The sequence below is a fragment of the Cucurbita pepo genome, chromosome 7, assembly GCF_057944985.1.
Source record: "Cucurbita pepo subsp. pepo isolate OVF chromosome 7, ASM5794498v1, whole genome shotgun sequence".
Lineage (NCBI taxonomy): Eukaryota > Viridiplantae > Streptophyta > Magnoliopsida > Cucurbitales > Cucurbitaceae > Cucurbita > Cucurbita pepo.
In genome coordinates, this window is record NC_141804.1 from 10,018,399 (window position 1) to 10,041,183 (window position 22,785).

General features: G+C 36.1%; 4 protein-coding genes across 4 annotated transcripts; 3 read left to right on the plus strand and 1 right to left on the minus strand.

The window, feature by feature from the left end:
- The first annotated feature begins 658 nt into the window (after nucleotides 1-658).
- Nucleotides 659-3,106, plus strand: LOC111798035 (Chaperone DnaJ-domain superfamily protein). Its single transcript, XM_023680986.2, has 5 exons — nucleotides 659-1,050; nucleotides 1,223-1,310; nucleotides 1,439-1,509; nucleotides 2,203-2,259; nucleotides 2,680-3,106. Exons 1-5 carry the CDS (start codon nucleotides 940-942, stop codon nucleotides 2,836-2,838), a joined length of 486 nt encoding a protein of 161 aa, XP_023536754.2. The 5' UTR covers nucleotides 659-939; the 3' UTR covers nucleotides 2,839-3,106.
- A 3,175-nt stretch (nucleotides 3,107-6,281) lies between these two features.
- Nucleotides 6,282-11,720, plus strand: LOC111798579 (importin subunit alpha). The gene is made up of 11 exons (XM_087125384.1): nucleotides 6,282-6,685; nucleotides 7,525-7,621; nucleotides 7,699-7,790; nucleotides 7,879-8,010; nucleotides 8,295-8,480; nucleotides 8,712-8,875; nucleotides 8,953-9,031; nucleotides 10,388-10,516; nucleotides 10,610-10,737; nucleotides 10,818-11,194; nucleotides 11,406-11,720. The coding sequence occupies exons 1-10, from the start codon at nucleotides 6,476-6,478 to the stop codon at nucleotides 11,188-11,190; spliced, it is 1,590 nt and encodes a 529-aa protein (XP_086981510.1). The 5' UTR covers nucleotides 6,282-6,475; the 3' UTR covers nucleotides 11,191-11,194; nucleotides 11,406-11,720.
- A 697-nt stretch (nucleotides 11,721-12,417) lies between these two features.
- LOC111798581 (tlg2p-like protein a) lies at nucleotides 12,418-17,127 on the minus strand. The gene is made up of 8 exons (XM_023681822.2): nucleotides 16,634-17,127; nucleotides 15,676-15,952; nucleotides 14,422-14,511; nucleotides 14,181-14,261; nucleotides 14,016-14,093; nucleotides 13,869-13,934; nucleotides 13,697-13,777; nucleotides 12,418-12,956 (listed from the first exon to the last, which is right to left on the minus strand). Exons 1-8 carry the CDS (start codon nucleotides 16,840-16,842, stop codon nucleotides 12,849-12,851), a joined length of 990 nt encoding a protein of 329 aa, XP_023537590.2. The 5' UTR covers nucleotides 16,843-17,127; the 3' UTR covers nucleotides 12,418-12,848.
- A 785-nt stretch (nucleotides 17,128-17,912) lies between these two features.
- Nucleotides 17,913-22,304, plus strand: LOC111798580 (uncharacterized). Its single transcript, XM_023681820.2, has 7 exons — nucleotides 17,913-18,342; nucleotides 18,948-19,069; nucleotides 19,166-19,256; nucleotides 19,511-19,640; nucleotides 19,766-19,836; nucleotides 21,337-21,848; nucleotides 21,943-22,304. Exons 1-6 carry the CDS (start codon nucleotides 18,053-18,055, stop codon nucleotides 21,815-21,817), a joined length of 1,185 nt encoding a protein of 394 aa, XP_023537588.2. The 5' UTR covers nucleotides 17,913-18,052; the 3' UTR covers nucleotides 21,818-21,848; nucleotides 21,943-22,304.
- The last annotated feature ends 481 nt before the right edge of the window (nucleotides 22,305-22,785 follow it).

Sequence of the window (22,785 nt, forward strand, 5' to 3'; positions counted from 1 at the left end):
TTTATTTTAATTTTGTTTTTTTAATAAATGTAAAATATTAATATATAAATTATATATTTATTTATTTTCAGTAATGTGTAACTTAATGTCCATATGTATTTTTTAAAAATATATTCCAAATGCTTAAAATTTTATTTTATTTTATTTTATTTTTTAACCATGGGAGAAATAAAAAGACAAAATGTGTAATTAAATAAAATTATATATTTTAAATTAACAAATTCGAGTTGATTTAATTCGAAATTTACCTCTCTAACAACTATTCATCCGTCCAAACAGAGAAGTGAATCTAAACGTCAATTTTTATTTTTTATAATATTTTTTAAAACACATAAAAGGAAATTATAATAAAGGAGAAAGAAAATCAATTTTTTTTTTTTAATTAAGATTATGGCATATTATTTTTTGAGAGATCCTTTAAGCATATATGGGGAGGAAAATCTCATTATTTTGTTATTTTATTAATTGTTTATATTTCATTTTTATATATTTGAATTAAAAAATATATAATATATATATTTCCAAAAAGGGTATGCAAGTGTATATTCGCTACTCTTATTTCACATTCCGGTATGAGTGGCATCAGTAGTAAATATTGTGAACTCCAGTGGCAAATTACGACGGATAAAAATATCTAGCTTTAAAAGTATTCGATTATCAAGTAGGGGGAAAAAAAGGAAAAAACTGAAATCTCTCGAACTTTCCTTCGTTCATATCGCGTGCAAGATATTTTCATCTCTCCCTTCGCCGTCAATTCGTCCCTCGATATAGATCATCCGCAAATCGTTGAAGAAGCCGACGTAACGGAGTTTCCTCTCTTCGTCTTCGTGTTCTTCTCTGTTTTTGAAGCCCGCGGTGGTATTATGGTGTTCTGATCCTTTGTTTGGTGGTTGTTTTTCGAGACTCTTCGGTTTCTCTTCTTTTTGATTTCGGTTTTCGATGGATCGGGGAGGAGGATCCGACGGCGGATCTTCCTACTACGCTATCCTAGGGATTCGTAAGGATGCCTCCCTATCTGAAATCCGTACTGCCTATCGCAAGCTTGCTCTGGTACTGAATTCGATTCTCGATGTATTGGTTTTGAAATTCGAGTTTCTTGTTTATTCTGTTTGAGATTTTGAGTTTGGAGGAGATTTGTTTTGTTTTGTTTTGTTTTTTTCGATTGGAGAGTGAGTTTGTGAAATCTGAATGCCTTGTTCTTCTCGTTTCTTTTGCGGTCAAGAAATGGCATCCGGATCGGTGTACGAGGAATCCTGCTGTCGCTGGAGAAGCCAAGCGGCAGTTTCAATTAGTTCAAGAAGCGTATTCAGGTGAGATCATCGGTTCATCCGCCCCTAATCCCTGTCAATTTTGTAAACGCCGTTGAATTCCCGGTCAATGTTCATAGGAAAGGGCACTAACGCGCGTTAGATTGCTCCATCTGCCTCCTCTCTCACAGTTCTCTCCGATCAGGCGAAGAGGTCCGTTTACGACGCCGGTCTTTACGATCCGACGGAAGAAGACGATGAGGTCAGTATTGTTCTTGTTTTTTTTTTTTTTTTTAATTATTATTATTATTTTCTTGGGCTCTGGTTTAGATATTTTAGCACGCTATGATTACACACACAAAAATACGACGTCGTTTTTATCATGTTATTGGTATTATTTTTGGTAACATCTTTAAACTAAAAAAAATAAAAATAAAAATAAATAAAATTTTAAATTTTCCTTAATAATCTTAACAATAAACCTTCCTTTTTTTTTTCTTCCTTCCAAAAAAAATAATAATAATAAAGATTTCTGTGGAATTATTCTATTTCCAAAATTAATTATACGTTTCAAAAACATGCATTAAATAAGAATTATATCCTATCAAAATTTTAAGATTTTAAATTTTTTAAATTTTAAATTACTTTATAATACGTTTAAGTACTTACCTGAAACAATCGTATGAAAAATTATAAATAAAAAAATTGTTGCTGTTATTTTTTTTTTAAATTATTTTTTATATTTTCTAATGGGATTATCTGTTCGTGGGACAGTATTATTTTTTCTTCATTTAAATTTTTTTTATAATAAAAAATCAATACATAAATAATAAAATTTTAAAAATTAATGAAAATTTCTATGATATTTTACGGAATTATTAATCATAGTAGATTTTTTTTTTCTTTATTGGGAAAAAAAAAAAAAAAAAAGCTCTCATTACGGCGTGTGGTGCAGGAATTTTGCGATTTCATGCAAGAGATGATATCAATGATGAACAACGTCAAACCGGAGGTAAAATCCTGACCGTTCAATTTCCAGTTAATTAATTTCTGCCATCCTTGACCGTTCATCTCCTCTATTTGAACATTATGAATAATAATAATAAATTCTCTAAGAGAACCTGCTAATTTAGGTAAAATATTCCTGAATTTTATGATGAATTTTGATTTTGTCCCATTTTTGTTTTAAAATTTTGAAATTGAATTAAATAAACGTAATATTGGTATTATTTATATATTAAAATTGAAGATATTTTTAGGTTTATCTTATTTATTTAAATGGAATTACCTAGCGATAAAGGAATAAGGATAAATTCTTCCAAGCAAATTGAAAAATATATACATTTTTAGATAATTGCAATATTTTAAAACAAATTTTAAAGTTGATAATAAAAATAATCTTTTTTTATTTTTGGGTTTTGGGTTTTGCTAGGGTGACAGCTTCGAGGACCTACAGAAGATGTTTATGGAAATGGTTGGTTCAGATGGCATCGGAGGGTTCACCGTGAACGACAATCCAACGGCCACGAAGCGGCCACGTGCAAACGGCTCCAGATCTAGCGAGGCCAAAAGAAGCACCGTGCGGCACTAAACCAAACGCCCCGTCACCGTAAGATCTTTTCCATTCTCTCTGTAATTTTCAAAAATGACGAAAATCTCCCTAGTTGACGTGGAAATATGCGATTGGAGGTGGTGGCCATTGCCTATTTATCCCAGTTTAGGTTCCGAAGTGTGACCTGATAGTTATTTTTTTTTCAAGTAATGTAGTGGAAGTTGGAGGGGTTTTTAGGTCTTTTCGTTGTTGGAGAATATTTGGCTTACTTTTTTTTTCTCTTTATAGTATTAGAATTATATGATTACCTTGCTTCTTTGATATAAAAATATAAATTTTCGATTAATAGTTTAGGTAATATGATATTAAAAAAAGTAACTTTATATTATAAAATTAAAATAAACAAAAGGTACGACCAAAATTCTCATATAATCATTATAAAGATGGCCAAGACTTTTTTTTTTTATCATGTGATTGAAATATTATAATTTATTTTATCATGTGCTTAAAACAATTTTTTGAATAGATTGCGTAATATTATATATTATAAATTATATAATATGGTAAGAAATAATTATGAAAAATACACCCTCCTAACTTCATAATTTTTAAATTAGGAATGATAATGAAATGCAAATTTGAAATTCAACTAATATTTGGAGTTATATTCGATTTTTGTTCATTATTAATTATTAATTCAACTCAGTGATAATTTAATTGTTACAATTAGCAATTGAACCCCTCGATAAATGGGTGTTCGACATTTTAATTGTTACAATTAGATAAATGGGTGTTCGACATTTTAATTGTTACAATTAGATAAATGGGTGTTCGACATTTTAACAATTGAACCATCACGATGGGACTCACGAACATTTTAATTGTTACAATTAGCAATTGAACCATCACAATGGGACTAATGATGGGTGTTCGACATTTTAATTGTTACAATTAACAATTGAACCATCACTGATGGATAGGTGTTCGACATTTGAATTGTTACCATTAGCAATTGAACTATCACGATAGATGGGTGTTCGACATTTGAGGTGTTCGACATTTGAATTGTTACCATTAGCAATTGAACTATCACGATAGATGGGTGTTCGACATTTGAATTGTTAACGTTAGCAATTGAACCATCGGGAGATGAGTGTTCGATATTTGAATTGTTACCATTAGCAATTGAACCATCGGGTGTTCGGTGTTCGACATTTGAATTGTTACCATTAGCAATTCAACTATCGGGGTGTTCGACATTTGAATTGTTTCCATTAGCAATTCAACTATCAAAAAATTGGCACACATTTTAATTGTTACCATTAGCACTTTGAACCATCACATCAAAATAATTAGTTACCATTAGCAAATTGAACCATTACATAAAAAAAAAAATAGCAAATTGAACCATTACATCAAAAAAATTTGGCAGCAATTGTAATTGTTTAATTAGCAATTGAACTATCAAAAAATTGATTTGTTAATTGTTCAAAAATTGGCAAGGGTGAAAATAACTGGTGAAATGAAATTGAACATGAAAAAATTGGCGAGTGAAATTGAAGATGAAAATGGTGAAAATAACTCGAGAGTGAAATTGTAAGTTTACAACTAGAGGATACCAAAAAAGAACCCGGGAGTGGAATTGGACAAAAAAAAAAAAAAAAACATGAGTGAAATGTTGCCAAGATTAAAAAATAATAATAATAATAAATAAATAAATAAATAAATATTGGAGAGTGAAATTGAACCTAAAACTTCCAGCAGTGGGAGGATACCAAAAACTCTAACTGCATGCTTGTTGAAGAATGAGCGGACGACTCATAGGCCAGCTCGGTTAAGGGAACCCACCGGAGTGAAATTGAACATGAAACTGTAAGCTTACATGCTTGTTGAAGAATGAGCTGGCGACTCATAGGCCAATGCTTGTTGAAGAATGAGCGGACGACTCATAGGCCAGCTCGGTTAAGGGAACCCACCGGAGTGAAATTGAACATGAAACTGTAAGCTTACATGCTTGTTGAAGAATGAGCTGGCGACTCATAGGCCAATGCTTGTTGAAGAATGAGCGGACGACTCATAGGCCAGCTCGGTTAAGGGAACCCACCGGAGTGAAATTGAACATGAAACTGTAAGCTTACATGCTTGTTGAAGAATGAGCTGGCGACTCATAGGCCAATGCTTGTTGAAGAATGAGCGGACGACTCATAGGCCAGCTCGGTTAAGGGAACCCACCGGAGTGAAATTGAACATGAAACTGTAAGCTTACATGCTTGTTGAAGAATGAGCTGGCGACTCATAGGCCAATGCTTGTTGAAGAATGAGCGGACGACTCATAGGCCAGCTCGGTTAAGGGAACCCACCGGAGTGAAATTGAACATGAAACTGTAAGCTTACATGCTTGTTGAAGAATGAGCTGGCGACTCATAGGCCAATGCTTGTTGAAGAATGAGCGGACGACTCATAGGCCAGCTCGGTTAAGGGAACCCACCGGAGTGAAATTGAACATGAAACTGTAAGCTTACATGCTTGTTGAAGAATGAGCTGGCGACTCATAGGCCAATGCTTGTTGAAGAATGAGCGGACGACTCATAGGCCAGCTCGGTTAAGGGAACCCACCGGAGTGAAATTGAACATGAAACTGTAAGCTTACATGCTTGTTGAAGAATGAGCTGGCGACTCATAGGCCAGCTCGGTTAAGGGAACCCACCGGAGTGAAATTGAACATGAAACTGTAAGCTTACATGCTTGTTGAAGAATGAGCTGGCGACTCATAGGCCAGCTCGGTTAAGGGAACCCACCGGAGTGAAATTGAACATGAAACTGTCAGCTTACAAGCAATGGGAAGATACCAGAACTCACTCTAACCGCGTGCTTGTTGAACAATGAGTCGACGACTCATAGGCCAGCTCGGTTGAGGGAACCCATCGGAGCCGTAGCGAAAGCTAGTCTTCATGGGACAATTGTCACCGACCCATGATGTATCAATGACCTAGATGACCCTGAAACTAAGTAATAGACTGAATATAATAATTAATTTGAAGTTTTGTTAAAGTGTTTCCAAAATCTTATATATTTTTTCTAAAATATCGGATTAGAGTAGTTAATTATATATAGGTGTTCTGTAGATTTAAAATTGGCTCGATTTTGAAAATTAAATATATAAATAATAATATTTATTTTATTTTATTTATTTGTTTTTATCTATTTTTATTTATATTTTAAATTTTAAATTCAGATTTTAAAATAAATTAAAAAAAGCAAGGATTTTAAATAAAATAAAATTTAAAAACAAAAAAAACAAATGAAATTACAATACTTTTATAATAATAAAATAATAATAATAGTGAGTGTCAATCCCGTAATAATCTCCAAATATGAACCGATTTACATTTCCCATTCCGCTCTTCAGCACGCCTATATAAATTCAAGAGTAGGGTTACCAACGTTCACTATCATTTCTCTCTCTATCTCTCCCCTCTCTCTCTTCCACTGTGAAACTAAAAAAACTCAAAAAAGAAAAAGAAAAAAAAAAAAAAAGAAAAAAAGAGAGGAAAACTTCGGACCCAAGTTCTTCCTCTCTTCTCCGGCGAACAAAATCCCTCCAATTCTCATCGCCAGCACCGTCGATTTGCTATACTAATCAGGGTTTGAGTTTGTCTCTTTTGGTAATATAACGATGTCGCTGAGGCCGAACGAGAGGGCCGAGGTTCGGCGGAACCGGTACAAGGTCGCCGTGGATGCCGATGAAGGTCGGAGAAGAAGGGAGGACAATATGGTTGAGATTCGGAAGAATCGCAGAGAGGAGAGCCTGCAGAAGAAGAGGCGTGAAGGTCTCCAAGCCCAGCAACTGCAAACTTCCGCTCACTCTTCGGTGATGGAAAAGAAGGTCAATCTCGAATGAGTGTGGTTTTTGATTGTTTTGTTCATTTTTGGATTTTTGTTTGCTGTGCTTTTGGAGGAGAGTTGTGGTTTTGCTGTTTGATGTTTGATTTTGGTGGCTGTTTAGGGTTTTTGAGCTTGACGATCATGTTTTATTGAGTTTGATTCTTTGGAAATTTGAATGTTATTATAACGTAGATTGTTTTGGTGAATTCGTTTTCTCGAATTTGTGCAAGATCAAGGCAGAGTTTTCATTTCGAATCTGGGGCAGTGGGATCATGTTGTGTTCATTATAGCTGTTGGTTGCCACTTACATCTAGGGGAAATTGCTTTATTGAACTTCGACACTGAGTTTCGGGCCTTCTAGTTCATTGAATTATCCCGACAATAACAATTGGCTGACTTGCTCTTCGTTTTTAGTAGCATTTCATCCCGTCATAATTCTCCGATCTTGAATTTTATAACTAATTTAGCTCCAGTTGGTAAATGTATTGCTGATGTGAATTGTTCTTACCCGATAACAATCTTAGTGTTTGTATTTGTTATTCAATGGACAAATTCGGTAAAGCGTAGCATTTGCTCTCCTTTGAAGATTTCTTCTGTTTTCCCTTTTTGCGTCAGTGTACTGATTTAGCTGAATGAGTTTGAATTATGTAATTGTTTTAAATTCAGTTTCAACATTACCTCGGCCCAAAATACCGGTATTTGATCCCAAAAAATAGACAGAGGATATAAGAATGATTACAAGTCTCTGTGTAAAGTCATGAATGCCCTCCAGCGTCAGCCCTATTTCATTTGAACTTTGAGAGACTCTTTGTTCGTTAATGTGGAAATGCTTAACTGCAGTTGGAACATCTACCATCCATGGTTGCGGGTGTTTGGTCTGATGAGGGTAATATGCAACTTGAAGCGACCACTCAATTTAGGAAACTGCTTTCAATTGGTAAGTATTATCTTAATATTGAATATTGTTGTGTTTGTATTTGGATTGTATGTGACCTTAAAACATTTCTTCTTCAGAGCGTAGTCCCCCGATTGAAGAAGTTATACAGTCGGGAGTTGTTCCTCGCTTTGTAGAATTTCTCATGAGAGAGGACTTTCCACAGCTTCAGGTGTGATATCGATTGATTATAGATGATTACAGCATTTCTAAAATGTAATTAAGTGATAACACCCTTGTTGCATCAAAATTATATGCAGTTTGAAGCTGCTTGGGCTCTTACAAATATCGCTTCAGGAACATCAGAAAACACTAAGGTCGTCATTGATCATGGTGCTGTGCCAATTTTTGTGAAACTTCTTGGTTCTCCAAGTGATGATGTTCGGGAGCAGGTAAGCTTTTTGAGTTTCTTTACCCATCTTTACACAGGCATGCCTATGGGATATTTATCCCATTCATGCATTTATTATTTTCCCATCCTTTATTTTAGGTCAAAGTATGCCCTCATTTTCCATCAAAGTTAGTTGCATTGAATTTATTTCATTTCTTGTAAAATGGAGAGGAAATAAGTTCAGACATCCTGTTCTAAAGATGTTGTTAGTTGATTTGCTAGTATAGTTGAATAAGGAAGCATTTTTATATGAAATGTTCAATTGTTTTCTCCTTCCATGTGCAGGCTGTTTGGGCGTTGGGAAACGTTGCTGGGGATTCTTCAAGATGTCGTGATCTGGTTCTTGGTCATGGAGCATTGCTTCCTTTACTAGCACAGTTGAATGAGCAAGCTAAGCTTTCTATGCTGAGAAATGCTACCTGGACGTTATCAAATTTCTGCAGGGGCAAGCCGCAACCCGCTTTTGATCTGGTGGGTAATTTCTAAGATTAGTAATTGGGTTTTGGATAAAGCTTGTTCCCTCTGCCCTCATTTTGACCTTTTACTTATTTATGTACGTATGAAGGTTTTTGAGACTCGGTGGATATCCACTCGACTGTTTCCTAGAAAGTAGGAATATGTGTGTCTATATATATGTATTTTTTTTTCTTGACTATCTAGTGGGTTTATATTCCTAATGGTCACTTGCCATTTTTCTGACAGGTTAAGCCAGCACTTCCAGCTCTTGCACGTCTTATACATTCAAATGATGAAGAAGTTTTGACTGATGCTTGTTGGGCACTCTCATACCTCTCTGATGGTACGAACGACAAAATTCAAGCTGTTATCGAAGCAGGTGTATGCCCTCGGCTCGTTGAGCTCTTAATGTGAGTGTATGATCATTCAGGGGTATTATACTTTTCTTATTTCGTACATCTAAAATAGATGCTTTGTTATCTTCCAGGCATCCAGCTCCTTCAGTCCTCATTCCTGCCCTTCGAACTGTTGGAAACATTGTTACGGGCGATGACTTGCAAACTCAGGTATGTACACTATTTTTTTTGTCACATTAACTGGCTGATGCTTACGGACATCTGACCTCACTCAGCATGTTGCTAGCGAATTACAATTTCCTTTTCTTTGTTTCTGTGATTACTTTTTGCACGTATATTCTCCCCTTTGGAGAAATCAAATGTGGTCACTTGTATGTTTCCTCTTTCTACTTGGTTTGGATATAACTCTACACCTTTTTTGTGGAATCTTTTTGGAAGTTGCTCTTGTTCTAGGTTTCCCGAAACTTGAACATAAGTTATATTTTCTTTTCCTGTGTTGCTGAAAACATAACTTCATTGGAATTCCTAAATAATGTTCTTGATGCGATGAAATCATATATTATTCGTAGTTCATCTTGTTTGAACTTGGAGAAGTGTAGATTATAAAACATTCTGGTTTTTATTAATTGTATTTTGAGAGATTCCTCCAGTTGGAGTTGGATATCATCAGTTGATACCCCATACATTTTGGTCGGACCCTTTGGACGAACCTGGATTGCTTCCCACTGCCTTCACCCTCTCGTAGCCTCGGATTCCATATTTTACACCTTAATTTTCTCCCATACGATTGTTGCAAGATTACTCTTCATTCCCTCCCTATCGTTTTCTACTTCTAGCAAATTTCTCCTAGATTCTAGATCCATTTCTGGGATTGAATTGCTCTATACTAATTTGATAGCAACCAGAGAATTGAAATATAAGACATAGTAAGAACTTTTATATTCCAACTAATTAGGGGAACTTGGACAACTCCCCCCAGGAAAATCTAGCCTGGACTAATGGAAATAGCTACTTATTAACATACTCCTTAGCTAATGACTAATATGTCTTAAGCATCTTGAGAATATTTCTAACACTAACAATATTCTTGACATTATCCTTGGAAGAAGGGGTATTTCAGTCGGTGTTGGTTGAATAACAATAGCTGTCATTGCTCATTTTGACATAGATAATAGTTCATATGATGATAGTTAAGGAGCCATTCCGCATCACCTACATAATGATTTGACTCAGTCCTGTCTTTCCATTGGGCTCTTATGCTCTATTTCACTTTCAATTGGTTCGATTGGTCGTATATACTGTGGAGAGTAATTGAAGTTGAAGGTGAAATTATCAATTGAAATAGTTGAATTACGTTATAGAGGTAAAGCTAGGGTTCCTTCTCTCTTCTCAGCAATAAATACATGCCATTTGACACACATTCCCTACATTGCACAATGATTTGTATGCCTTAACTAACAGCTGCTTTTTGCAGACCGTGTACCCCACCCCCAATAATTATAACATTTGTCAGTAAATATTCAATCTCTTTGAATCTCATTGATGAAGATTCTTTTTCCTCCGTAGGTTATAATCCATCATAATGCCTTACCTTGCCTGCTAAATTTACTGACTAATAATCATAAGAAGAGCATCAAGAAAGAGGCTTGCTGGACTGTATCAAATATAACGGCCGGGAACAAGGCACAGATTGAGGTAAGAACGCATATTCTACACATGCTCGTTAGTATATCTTCAATAAGGCAATGGATTGATTCAGCTATATCATCTTTCTTTCTATCCCTTCAGGCCGTAATAAATGCCAATATAATTGCTCCCCTTGTTCATCTGCTTCAAAATGCCGAATTTGATATTAAGAAAGAGGCTGCATGGGCAATCTCAAATGCCACATCTGGAGGTTCTCATGAACAGATCAAGTATGCCATTTTTTGCACTCTAGTTTCCATAAATGCAGATTCGAGGTGCCAATTTCATGGATTGTTTTTCTTGGTGACAGGTACCTAGTTAGTCAAGGGTGTATCAAACCCCTGTGTGATCTTCTAATTTGCCCTGATCCTAGGATCGTCACGGTTTGTTTAGAAGGACTTGAAAATATCTTGAAGGTAGGAGAAGCTGAAAAGAACACGGGCGATACAGGAGGCGTAAATGTCTATGCACAATTGATTGATGATGCTGAGGGGCTAGAGAAAATTGAGAATCTACAGAGTCATGACAACACTGAAATTTATGAGAAGGCAGTAAAGATCCTTGAGACCTACTGGTTGGAAGAAGAAGATGAGACTATGCCACCAGGTACTGCTTCAGAAGCTGGATTCAGCTTCGGTGGCGATCGGCCTGTTGTACCATCTGGGGGATTCAACTTCGGCTAAGAAGGTACATTCTTTCAGTATTGTTGTTGGCGATATGCGTACTAGCTAGATTGTAAAGTCTAAGAAGGTACATTCTTTCAGTATTGTTGTTGGCGATATGCGTACTAGCTAGATTGTAAAGTCGATCGGTTTCATTTCTTGCTTTCGTATTGTTGTTGAAAGTTGGACTTGCAGCAATTTGTGAGGCGAAATCACCATGCTCTTAATAATTGCAGGTTTCCCTGGGGGTTATTTTGATGGCATCTCCAGTCACATCGGGTCGAGTCAGGTCAGGTCAGGTCAGGCGTGTTATGTTGTTGTTTGGCTATGCTTATCCTAGTCTCAGTTGTTAATTAGAGTGTAGCTGGACTGGCTCAGATGTCTTTTTTTACATGAGACGGTGGAATATATATTATTGGCAATATAGTTTCCACAGGTCTGAGAAATCGAATCGATTTCGTTTGGCAAACTGTGATTTGTTATTGTTTTTTTTCATAGTAGTTGTCAACTTCCTGTCATAAACATGGAGTCTTAAGCATTGTTTTTCTTTACATTACCACGCTCTTATCATTTTTTTGTTCATAGTTTTCCAGTGAGTAATTTCTAGATTTATACCAACATGGTGTCTTCGTGTCGTAATCTTAGATAACACGACCTTGAAAGTTTTGGTTCATTTATTCCTCTTTCTGCTACTCAACTTGAAAATTTCGATACGATCTCTTCTAAACAGAACTCTGCAGCTTTTTTCTTCGACATTACATTCGTTACAAACGAGAGTAAGGATTTGAACATTCAATCATTACGAAAAGATCGAGAGGAGGTATAAATGTCCGCCCAGATATGTTTGCAAGTGAGATAATTGTCTATTCAGCATAGCGGCATCCCTTGTCAAAAGATGGTTAAGTCTCTCCGTCTTTTGTTCCGTTCTCAAGTTTTCAACTTTTTATTAACATAATGACACCAAGCTCTTACTGTAGTTCGGGCTACTGAATCCTGCTTTATTTTTGGTACTAACAATTAAGAATTGTTTGTCCTGATTACTGTATATTTGCAAAAAAAAAATTAAAATTTCTACAACCTTATCCTTGTGTGGTTAGTGAAATCTGCCAACTATTTCGTACTTGATAAAATTTTACAAATTTTACCATTAGTTTTGAACGAAAAGATCGCGAATCGGTGAGGCTGAGCGATCTAAAAAGTGTGAGTTTTGAATTTCAGTCAAAGCCAAACTAGAATAAGTACACATAATAAATGTTAAGAGGGCTTTATATCACAATTTTATTGCACTGAAACACAAAAGTACAGAATACAAACATCATACATAAAAGAGAAAAGAATGCTCTCCAGCCAAGAATCAACTTCTATGAAAAAGCTCTAATGAAAATAAAAGAAATTATCAGTAGAGGAAGTTTCCAGTGCTCAATCAATCCCTATACAAAATATCCTGTCAAGAACTCTGTGACTCGAAAGGAGAAGCAGCTAAATCCTTCCCCTTTCCGGGCTGGAGAACCCGAACATGAGGGAACAAGATTTACCTACTGAATGAGAGAATCTATCTGTCTGCTCAAGAATTTCTCTGATCGGCCTGGAAACGACACTAATTTTTCGTTTAAAGATCTCTGAGGAACAGTGTTGGTAACTTTGTAACTATGCATAATCTGAAACTGTATTCATGAGGATCAAAATAGTATGGTTTTAAGGATCAAGAGGACCAACATGACAAAGCACATGATAATGAGAACGCTTGCGCACATTACCATCCCGCCTTTTTTCTGTGTTCTCTCCGCCTGTACACCACGACGACGTAAATACAAAATGAAATGATGAGCATGAACGGGAAATCAAAAAGATTCTCCCGAGAATTCTTTAAAATAAGAGATTATGGATTCAGATTGTACCACGACAATGTAAATACAAAATGAAATGATGAGCATGAAAGGAAATCATAAAGATTCTCCCGAGAATTCTTTGAAATTGAAAGAGATTATGGACTCAGACTGTACCATGACGATGTAAATACAAAATGAAATGATGAGCATGAAAGAGAATCAAAAAGATCCGCCCAAGAATTCTTTGAAATTGAAAGAGATTATGGACTTAGACTATACCACGACGACGTAAATGTAAAATGAAATGAAGAGCATGAAAGGGAATCAGAAAGATTCTCGAGAGAATTCTTTGAAATTGAAAGAAATTATGGACTCAAACTATACCATGACGACGTAAATGTAAAATGAAATGAAGAGCATGAAAGGGAATCAGAAAGATTCTCAAGAGAATTCTTTGAAATTGAAAGAAATTATGGACTCAAACTATACCATGACGACGTAAATGTAAAATGAAATGAAGAGCATGAAAGGGAATCAGAAAGATTCTCAAGAGAATTCTTTGAAATTGAAAGAAATTATGGACTCAAACTATACCATGACGACGTAAATGTAAAATGAAATGAAGAGCATGAAAGGGAATCAGAAAGATTCTCGAGAGAATTCTTTGAAATTGAAAGAGATTATGGACTCAGACTGACCTTCTCGAGTTGCTTAAGGCCCTCGTCAACTGTCGTTGCAACATTTTGAATATTATAATCTATTCTATCGATAATAGTGCCCTGTCGAAAAAATACATATGTATGTTCAATTAGTATGAGCTGATATAGGAAATAACTTTTAGGATGTGGGATGGGAATTTTCTCTAATCACCTGGTCTATGACAAGAACTGATAGATCCTTCATGATCTGAGCAAGCTCATTCACGGATTCTACAACCTGGATTGAAGTGAATTGGCTGAATAAACAATAAAGACGTATACAGAAGTGGAGATTTTAGGGGAGTGTTTCTCTACTCACTTGTTGGATCTCCTTCTCTCTTTCGGCAGTGAATGCTTCATTCTTTCGCACCTTAGCCATCTGATGCTCATTGAATTCCTACACACGATTTATACAAAAGATAGTAAGGTCTCAAGGAATTCGAACTTGTGAGAATAAAAAGATGAAGCAGATGAAGGGTGCTACCATGTCTTCTAAATCATCGTCCTCCATTCTTGATCTATTTCCATTTTGATTCATCTCTATGTCAATCCCATCTTGAACTTCCTAGTAATTAACAAAAAAATGGAAGTGGAGTTCATGTATTTGGAAGTTGAGTGTCATATGAACATGAAGAAGTACATAAGAACATAATTCATTCGAGGAAAAGTAACTATGATGATGGAAATTTGGAGTTAAACTGCTAAACGAAATATTCTTTCTAGACCTCTTTTTGCTGCCGTAGGCGCTTCAAATAAGTTGATTGTTTCTTCCGAAGCTCCATGGAAAGGTTCTGAAGGTCAGTGGCAAGAGATCGCTGCACCATAGAAACATATAAGAGGGGGAAATGAAATGGTAATAATAGTATGTAGAGAAAATGCACGTCATAACATGTTGATTTCAATTGGAAAGAATATATATATATATATCACCTTCCCCGCCTGCCCATTATCCTGTTGTACGCTTAAGATCAGCTAGAACAAAAGGATTGGAATAAACTATTACACTACTAAGACTATGAGTTCCCACATCGGTTGGAGAGGGGAACAAAGCATTCTTTATAAGTGTGTGGAAACCTCTCCCAGGAAGACGTGTTTTAAAACCTTGAGGGAAAGTCTGGAAGAGAAAACCCAAAAAAGATAATATCTACTAGCGATAGACTTGGGCCGTTAACGAAGAGAAAACTCATCTACAATTCCAGCCATAAAAATTAGTAAAATGAAGGGTCAAATACATTTCAGAAGCTAGAAAAGATGCCGATAAGCAAGAATGAATTGCCTAAACCAAAAAACCAAAAATTGGAATTGGCTGATAAAGATAATGTAAGCTGAGCAAAAACGGAGGTGTTCATGGCTTAAGCAGTGGAACTGAAGGCTTAAAAGGCATTGGTAAAGGGGTGTGGCCAAGGGGAAGTCATAAAAAATATGCACATTTTCGTCAGACACATAGGCCCAGAGGCCCATGGATCCATCTCAATCGAGAAGAATCAATAGAAAAAAAAAAAATCAGAATTGATCGATATATTTCTCGAAACAAACGAAAAGGAAACAAAAGACGAAACATAAATCATGGATCAACTAAGCCAAGCCCTCTGGGGGACTGGCTTAAGAATAAGAAAGAGGAATCTCAGGTAGATACTATAGAATAAGGTTTGATCCTATTTATGGGGATTCCGTAAATGTTCTATTCCAAAAAGAGAAAGTTCGAAACAATTGGGAAGGTCACCAGGAAAACTGACGATGGGAAAAAAAATCAATGCAAACGAGGCAGAACAAAGGAACCATGAGAGATGAGAAGAAACAAAGCCATAACCTCTACAAACACATAACTTCGATTTTAAGAAAGGGATCTTATACGAAGTTCGGCATGATCGAAAGCTCGAGACAACAAGAAATACGAAACAATAGCTCTACGTAAGAAAAGTGACTCAATCAATAATATATATTTCCAGATATTATCCATTTGCATCTTCAAGTTATACCTGAACGTTTTTTCTGATATTGGAATCTTCCGAAGGTCCAGCCACAGAGAATCTCCCGAGTCCCTTCTCTGATTTCTTGATTAAATTAGTTATGTCTTGCGTTAGAGACTCGATTAGCTGTTGATCTTCTTTACCATCTCCAAATGAAGGCATCAAAGCCTTTCCATGAGCTTTAGCTAACTCCACCATCTTCACTCGTGCACGCTGCACATTTGCAGCTATCTCTTCGGATACATCGACCCAAGACGGAGGTAGACCCACAGTGAGAGCACCCTTACTGTAGCAACAAACGAAGAAATAACTCATAAGCCAATAACATTATGATATGAATGGAACTAAGGAAAAAGGGAAAAATGTCGAGTTTAGTTTCCAAACTTTGATGTTCGTGGTTGTTTAACACTTCTCATTATTCGAATTGTGACTCTATTGCATACCCTCTGACACTGTTTACTAAGTAACGCTATTTGGATAAACCTTAGCTGATTTGACACGATATGACATAGCGATATCCGAAAGAAGCAGGTCAGTTGGATTAATAGAATGAAATGTACACACACTCTTTCGTTGCAGCAAACATATCAAATTTGTTTTGTAGATTGTACCACTGTTTCTTGTCCAACCCTCCACTATTTCGACAAGAACCTTTAAGTAAAGAAGGAATTCATAACAATTTGAAGAATTTCTGGTTTGATTCTCTGCTCGTGTCTATTCAGAGCTTGAAATTTAACACTTCTGTTTACATCTTGACACATTTGAATTGTAACTCCATATATAATTGTTTCTATTTAGATTTCGAGGAGATCTTACCAAACAATCTCTCCAAGAAAATGATCACAGACCGATTTTCAGTTTCTAACATTAAATTCGCAAGATTACGCCGAAAAAGAGATTTGGATCAAATCCACATAAACTACATAATCAGCATACAGTCACAAACATATTATAGACAGAGATAGACCTTGAATTACCCGGATCCTCGGTACTTAAGGGAGCGTACGACCGATTCGGATGCAACAACGACGAGCTAACCAATTCAATTACCGGTCCACCAGCGCCAGAACTAGTCGATGGCGACGGACAAGCAGGCGAAGAGCTGGTAGGAGCCCTCACACTCCTTAACGCGTCCCTGTATTTCCTAAAAACCAAAGTCCGATTCCTCGACGCCATGGAGAGGTAAGAAAGAGCTTGAATTCTCGTTGCAAAGAATTCCAATCCTCTTCAAACTCGGGAGTCGAAGGATCTCTCGGAAATTGTTCAAGAACAAAAACTCATTGCCGGGAAAAAGAAACACAAACGAAAGGCAAATTCCATACAGGTGACCGGAGATCGGGACGAAGGGGAGGGAATGCGGCGGCCGGAGGGAAGTCACGCGGCCTGAGATCAGTTGCCGGCGAGGTTACGTTTTGGAATTTGGAGAAAATCGGAAACCGATGGTTCCCGCGGAGACTCTGAGCTCCGTCGGCGTGAGCTTTGTTGACGTGTTTTGGGCCGTGGTGAAATGGGCCTAATTTGGATGTTTGGGCTTGGGCTGAGGAACTATATTTCTGGACTTTGGGGGTATTTTCGTAAATGGCTAAATATATTTTTTCTTTCTTATTTATTTATTTTATATACATGAACACAAACTAAAATAATTACCCTCACGAGATAAAAATAAATGGCTCTCTTAATTATTTTAGTTTAAGTGTAATTTTAATTTAATTTTCAAATTAATTAACGATAAATTTATATTATATAATATAATTTTAGAAGAAGAAAATTACGAGTTCTCTACCACAGCGTCAGAAATATATTTACACCATCGTCATTCTCGAATAAGGTATGTTCTTCGACAATCCCGAGCAGTGCATAGTCGACCAGCGTCTAATTCACCTACCAACTCCTATAATAAGTTTAATGTCCAACCAGATTTTTTAATTATTTAATTTTTTTTTACTGTAATCCGACATTTAAAGAGTTATTTCAATCGTTATAAGAACGAAATTTACCTAAAATAAAAATTAATATTATATAAAATATAATTAAATGAGTTAAGTTCGTAAAATTATTCGTGAACCTTTTATTTTATTTAAAAAATATTCATAAACTTTCTAAAATTACAATAATACCCTTAAAAAATTTAAAATATATTCCAAAAATACCCTTCCAATTTTAAAATTTTATTAATGCCATTATTTATTTATTTATTTTTATTGTTACCGTTAGTAAGAAGTGGATGTATATAAATACAACTAGAGCATTTTCCATCTAATTCGTGAGTCGCAAGACTCATTGTGCCATCCTCTCGCCGTCCGGCGTCTGAATTAGGGTTTCGATCAATCTTCTCCGTCGATTTACCTGCAACAATACTGATTTCGCCGATCTATAGCTAGTGGTTATGGCTAATCGTACGGATCCAGCTGCGAAAAGTATAAGGGGAACGAACCCGCAGAACCTGGTGGAGAAAATTCTTCGCTCGAAGATCTACCAGAACACTTACTGGAAGGAGCAGTGTTTTGGTTTGACGGCGGAGACATTGGTTGACAAGGCCATGGAGCTTGATCACCTCGGCGGTACACATGGTGGCAACCGTAAGCCCACGCCGTTCATGTGTCTCGTTATGAAGATGCTCCAGATTCAGCCGGAGAAGGAAATCGTTATCGAGTTCATCAAGAACGAAGACTACAAGTAATTGTTATTGTCATTTTAGTTTTCATTTAGCAGAACCTCTGCATTTTGGTTAACTAGAAGCATTGAGGAGTAGAGTGAATTGGAGGGAATATTTCAATTGTTTGTTTTATGGAGTTGAAAGAAGCCGTGATTTTGGGAAATTACTGCGAAGCTTGTGAAAATAATTACTTGTAGGTTTGGAAGCTTCTGCGGTTGATCAGTGAATCGGAAATTAAGGATAGTGAAAGATCTAAGAACGTTTTGTTTGGGCATTATCTTTGGTAACTGTGATTTGATAAGCATAAGAAATGGATGAACTAATAGGACATGGTTGGTTGAGCTAACTGAAGCTATTGGGAAATGGGTTCTGTTTTTCTTGTTGTACTATGGTTCTTAAAGTTGTTATTAACTCGCCTTAGTTTGCCACGATTGCTTTTTATAATGTGTGGTTTTGAAAATGAATAGTTTTCTTTGAGTTGGATGTAAATGTTTCTTCAGAGTCAATAACTAGGCAGCATTAGGGAAAACTCTTTGTAATTTCCTGAGAATGGTTCGTTGGTTTAGGGTTTATTTCCAGCATCCTTTTGAAGTTACTTTTTTTGTTCTTCTTGCTTTGGACATAGATACGTTCGGGTTCTTGGTGCCTTTTACTTGCGTCTCACTGGGACTGATGTTGATGTGTATCGCTACCTGGAGCCTCTGTACAATGACTATCGGAAATTAAGGAGACAATTAGCTGATGGATGTAAATGCTGGGCCTCGTGTTGAATTTTTATCTAATTGGTCATTTTGGATCGCCTCTCTAAGAAAAACTTTATGAACTTGATCTTATTTTTATCAGGTTTTTCTTTAACTCACGTGGATGAAGTCATTGATGAACTTCTTACTAAAGATTATTCGTGTGACATTGCTCTTCCACGTGTCAAGAAAAGGTATGGTACTGGTACTCACGTGGCTATTTTCTAGTCAAGTTATTTTGTACGTGAAAGTTGATGATGTCTTATTAAAATCCGAGCCTTAGGAGAAAATGCAATTTTCATTGTTTGACAAACAGAAATTCATGAGTCACAAGTTCTAAATGTTTCTGTTCTGTTTTCTCTCTCTCCCTTTATGTCTCTAGTGTTCAATTTTTAATGCTGTGCTTCTTCTTGAAGTAACGGAAGTATGGTACACTTTGAAATTGCAGATGGAACCTTGAATCTACTGGTTCACTGCCCGCAAGGAAAAGTGCTTTAGAAGATGACTTTGAGGAGGAGGAAGAAAAAGAGGACGTTGAGCCAATTAATGACGCTTTAGAAGATGAGATTCATGAGAAGGTATAAATGCCATTATCTGCTGTACGAAAATGTGCACCTAGTTTGCATTTTATTATCCTTAGTAACTTTTTTTTTTTTTTTTATAAGAGATCCTTAGTAACTTTTTTGATATCTGGCATCTACAGAATTATTATCGAGGGAGAAGTCCTGTGCGGGAGAGAGATAAAGACAGAAGGCGTGATAGCCACAGACACAGGTCCAATCCCCTGTCTTCAGTTTTTTGGTTTCTTCTCCGTCCCTCGCCTCTTATTGATGAATTTTTTAATATTTTCTATTGTGGAGTGCACCATTAATTGAAATTCCAGTCTATTAGCTATCTTCATTTCGTAAATTACATAATTTTTCACTGAATGTGAACAATAATGTTCAAGACCAGAATCAACAATTTTAAACTCACAATTTGTATTTTATTTGAAGCCTTTTGTTGATAATTCAATTCTCTTAGTAGAGTTGGCGTTGGTGACCATTTAAAAATTAGATCAAACAAAGATTGGAGATGAATAGAAGGTTGGAATGTAGGCGTTGGTAAGCATAGAGGGGCTAGAAAGAAAAGTCAAGGTCGGTATACAAAACAAGGGGTTTGGGAACGAATCCTGTTCACACAAAAACTCTTCCTTTAGACTTAGCATCTGAGCTTCCTCCATCTTAGTATACTAACTTAGCTTATTAGCCGTCGCTCTATAAGTCCTTGTCTGTAGTTAGGGTTGAACTCTCTTTTTTGTTGGACATTTTTTTGGTATGCTCTTGTATTTTTTTCATTTTTCTCAATAAGAACATATTTCGTAAAAAAAAGAAAAAAGGAATGGAATTTGTGGCACGGCATGAAGTTATTTGCTTGGTCTGGAAAATCCATTTCATTGCCCATCTTGGGATTGAGTTTAGTTTTGCTTGTGCTTTTAAGATCTTTTGCCCTTTTGACCACCTTGTGTAGGTCAAACTGAATGCTAAGTTGATTTTGGTTTTTTTACCATACAACTTATGTGAAAATAAAGATAATTCTTTTTTTGTTCTTGACATGGTAGGTTAATTAAATCAAATGCTGTCTTGATCTGGCTCTGTCTAAACTGATTTTGATGCACACTGAAAAAAAAAAAAAAAAACCAGCTTTTTAATTACATAGTTGGAAGCAGTTGAAATTTTTTATTTTTGGATTGCTATCCATACTGATCAAATAAAACGTTCACATGTTTTCTGTCACAACCATGGCATTTCAAGCCATTGGTTGCTTGCTGGCTTCCTACAGTAAATTCTCAAGATCCTGCCAGGTTTCTCTGTACTGACAGTGTGCAGCTGAGAAGTATGATGGATCGTACAAAATCTTGTCAAAGAGATCTCATTTTTTCAATTTTATTTTTGTATGGCTTTCAATGGTTATCCTGGTGACCACAACTGAGAACTATCTTATGTTTTGTTTTTGTTTTTACTTTTAGCTTTTTTATGATTCGTTTTTCGGGCACCGTCAAGTTTATATTTGATCTTCTTCTTCCCAAAGGTTCTACCTATTCTGCTTTTCCTGTGAAATTACCTGTTTGTGCAGCTAGCATAGGATATTTTATTCTCCTTCTTTTGATCATGAAATCCTTGTCTATGATGCGCTATTTGGTTGCACTTCTGGGATGTCTTTACTGCATCGTTCCATTGAGTGAGGAACAGTTTTGATCTTTTGACACCCTATTTTTCTTGTGTGTAATCACAGGGACCGAGATTATGATAGAGACCGGGATTACGACAGAGACTATGATAGAGATCGGGGACGTGGAAGGGATAGAGACAGGGACAGGGACAGAGATCGAGATAGGGACAGGGATAGGGGTAGGGATAGGGACAGAGATAGGGATCGCTATCGCCTAAGGGATGATAAGGAATATAGCAGAGATCGGGACAGGGAAAGGGAAGGCAGGGAGCGGGAGAGGCGAGACAGAGATCATCATGGTAGGAGGAGGAGCCATTCAAGGAGCCGAAGTAGGAGTAAGGATCGGGAGGATGGGGAATACCGCAAGAGACATGCCCGTAGCAGTGCCAGCCCGAGACGAAGGGATGGGGCCGAGGATAGAGACGAGCCAAAGAGGAAGAAAGAAAAGAAGGAGAAGAAAGAAGGTGGTGCGGGTGAGGAGGATCCGGAGATTGCTGAATGGAATAGGATACGTGCTTCTCTTGGACTGGCACCTCTCAAGTAGATGATTTTTCATCCAACAGTTTCAATGATCTGTGAGTAAATTCTGTTGCACAAGTGAGCAGCTTGTTATACTCTTTAATTCTATGTAGCATTAAGGTTCTGATTTCTGTATAATATGCTCTGCAGGTTTATCCTTTGTTGAATGTTACTAGAAACCACATTTTAAAATATTGCAGTGCTGCCGCAGGTGAACTCCCTCCGCCCTCTTGTCCGAGGGCTAAACATAGAAATCGGGTTTCATATCAAGTCTGGTCTTAGTTCAACTAGTTAAGATATATACCTACCTTTAAAATTCCACGACAGTGATAGAAAAGTAAGTTAACAAATTAGTTGCGATTGTTGTCTGTTTTTAACTTTAGAATCGCTAACAAATTAGTTGCGATTGTTGTCTGTTTTTAACTTTAGAATCGCTAACAAATTAGTTGCGATTGTTGTCTGTTTTTAACTTTAGAATTGCATCTTTTTTCTAATTTTTTCAATTTGTTTTAGTATGGTGTTTGTTTGGTGTTTGTTCAATCAGTCCAATCTTTGATCGTTGTTTCTATCAACGAAAAAGTTCTCCGATCCATAGATCGAATTATAATGGATGAGTCTTGGATCATTCAATTACGTATTATCAAATTTTTTTCTTCATTTAACTCGGATATTTCTTTCAATTCAACTAATCGAATTGGGTTTCTAACCCGTTTTTTTGTTTGGTTTAACATAATTATAAAAAAATTGAACGAATAACAAATTAATCAAATTGAAAAGTTTTCTAAGTTTTCTAATTTAGAGTAAATTTGATAAAGATCAAATTTATAATTTACCTATATGCATTTAATATATATATATAATAAAAGTTTTTTTTCTTTATAATTTGTCTCCATCATTTTAGTTCAAATATTATTAAAGGTTCAATTTTAACCTTCCAATAAAATTTAAAATTAATCCCTTTTAACTCTATTAGCTTCTCATTTTCATAATTTT